The 2450-nt window shown below is 51.1% G+C and overlaps 1 protein-coding gene across 1 annotated transcript in view; it reads left to right on the plus strand.

The window, feature by feature from the left end:
* The window catches only part of ACTB (actin beta), a 3377-nt gene extending 2019 nt beyond the window's left edge, over positions 1–1358 (plus strand). The window contains exons 4-5 of the mRNA XM_005420341.3: positions 57–238; positions 604–1358. Coding sequence (XP_005420398.1) covers positions 57–238; positions 604–747 — 326 coding nt within the window. The 3' untranslated portion in view covers positions 748–1358. The remainder of the gene's footprint in view (positions 1–56; positions 239–603) is intronic.
* The last annotated feature ends 1092 nt before the right edge of the window (positions 1359–2450 follow it).

Consider the following 2450-nt stretch of genomic DNA (forward strand, 5'->3'; position numbering starts at 1 on the left):
GGCTTCCTTGGCTTTGTCTCAGCCCTGGTTGACTTGAAACTTGTGTTTCTTCACAGGTATGGAGTCCTGTGGTATCCATGAAACTACCTTCAACTCCATCATGAAGTGTGATGTGGATATCCGTAAGGACCTGTATGCCAACACAGTGCTGTCTGGTGGTACCACAATGTACCCTGGCATTGCTGACAGGATGCAGAAGGAGATCACAGCCCTGGCACCCAGCACAATGAAAATCAAGGTAGGATGGAGTTGGGGGGACATCTCACCACCACTGTTGGGCTGAAATGTGCAGCCTGTGTGAAGGATGGAATGCTGGAGTCGTGCTGCAAAAGATACAAACCATGTCTGTCTGGTACTGCCTTAATGGCCTTGGGCTGGACAGGGTGGCACCCACCCAACTGCGTGAATAATGGGATTAGAGTAAAGACTGGCTGCAGAGGAGGGAGTTGGGTGTGTGAGGCTGTGTCTTGATCCTGTTTGGACTTCATGGTATCTTGGCCAAGGTTAGATAAGGGAATTAGGCAGCCCCATCTTGCAGGGCTGTGCGTGGGCTGTGAGCGTAGCGTGATGCTGTGTCTGACTGGTTCCTCCTCTTCCCTGCAGATCATTGCCCCACCTGAGCGCAAATACTCTGTCTGGATCGGGGGCTCCATCCTGGCCTCCCTGTCCACCTTCCAGCAGATGTGGATCAGCAAGCAGGAGTACGATGAATCCGGACCCTCCATTGTCCACCGCAAATGCTTCTAAACCGGACTGTTTCCAACACCCACACCCTTGTGATGAAATGAAACCCATAAATGCGCATAAAACAAGACGAGATTGGCATGGCTTTATTTGTTTTTTTTTTGGCGCTTGACTCAGGATTAAAAAACTGGAACGGTGAAGGTGTCAGCAGCAGTCTTAAAATGAAACATGTCGGAGCGAACGCCCCCAAAGTTCTACAATGCATCTGAGGACTTTGATTGTACATTTTTTTTTTTTGGTTTTTTTAATAGTCATTCCAAATATTATAATGCATTGTTACAGGAAGTTACTCGCCTCTGTGAAGGCAAAGCCCAGCTCGGAGGGAGTCCACCAGTTACAGCTGGTGTTAGGTTATAATTGCTTGTCTGTAAATTATGTAACCCGACAAGTGTCTTTTTGTATCTTTCCGCCTTAAAAACAAAACACACTTGATCCTTTTTCTCTTCGATTTGTCAAGCAAGCAGCCTGTGTTCCCCTGTGATAGATGTGAATGAAGGCTTTACAGTCCCCCCACAGGGTCTAGAAGTGGTGCCAGTATGTGGGGGAGGGAGGGGCTACCTGTACACTGACTTTAAAGACCAGTTGAAATAAAAGTGCACACCATAGAGGCTTGACTGGTGTTGGTTGTTCATTTTCTTTCTTCTCATGCCATTTTTGACAGTTGCTCCCTGCTGCGATCTTGCCCTGCCAGGCTGCACAGCTCTGCTATCAGGCTGGGGGGATGCTGGTGCTTCGGGGCACAAGGCAGATGGCTCTGGGTGATATGGGAGGGGTAGAACTGAGCCTGCCAAACCTGTGGGTCTCCAAGGTTGCTGTGGGCTGGAGTTCTCCAGATACCGCCAGCGTGTGCAACAGGGAGCTGCTGGAGGAGCTGGGCTTAATGGGCAATTCACCTTCCCAAATGTTGCTCTGTGTGTGTCTCCCTCCTCAGTGTCCTATGTCTCATGTTGGACTGATGGAAGCAAGTGGGGTGTGCTGATCCCATAACAAAGCCTAAGCAGCTGCCTTCTCCCTCTACCAAGGCTCCTTTGACTAGTCTCAGCTCCACATGGGGCAGTGTCCCTGATTCTCCCTGCTCCAAGTATCAGAGCTTGCCTGTCCTGCTCCCAGTTTGCCCTGGGTTCAGGTAGGGAGACTCAAACCCTGGCAGTGTGCTGGCTGGGTGTGGAGCAACTTCCAGGTGAAAGCAAGAGAAAGTCCTGTGAAGTGCAAAAAATTGACTTCAGAGAGCAGGGCTCTGGGGTGTTACATGGGTGGGGCTGGGAAAAGGTGCAGGAGGAAGGAGGAAGCTTTGGCAGGGTGAGTGACACAGCTCCAGTGCCTGGTCCCTGCCTCCAGCCCAGCCTTGGGAAAAGGTGCAGGAGGAAGGAGGAAGCTTTGGCAGGGTGAGTGACACAGCTCCAGTGCTGGTACCTGCCTCCAGCCCAGCCTTGGCCAGGAAGGTTTTGGCCTTACTGACTCTCTACCCATCCTTTGAGCTCCCAAACCCTCTGTGAAGCTTCAGCCTTGTTTGATCAACTTAGCTGGTTTTGTGGAAAAGAGCAGGGGTGACCCTCACAAAACTGGGACCCTGTTGGGTACAACGATGTCCACAAGTCCCCAGAGCTGGAGTCACATCTGTGGAAAGGAAACAGAAGATTGAGGCTACTGGGTCAGAAACCAGGAAAAGCTGAGCCAGGGAACTCTGTTGCCAGCTCTGGGAGACC

This window comes from Geospiza fortis, unplaced genomic scaffold (genome assembly GCF_000277835.1).
Source record: "Geospiza fortis unplaced genomic scaffold, GeoFor_1.0 scaffold237, whole genome shotgun sequence".
In the NCBI taxonomy this organism is placed as follows: domain Eukaryota; kingdom Metazoa; phylum Chordata; class Aves; order Passeriformes; family Thraupidae; genus Geospiza; species Geospiza fortis.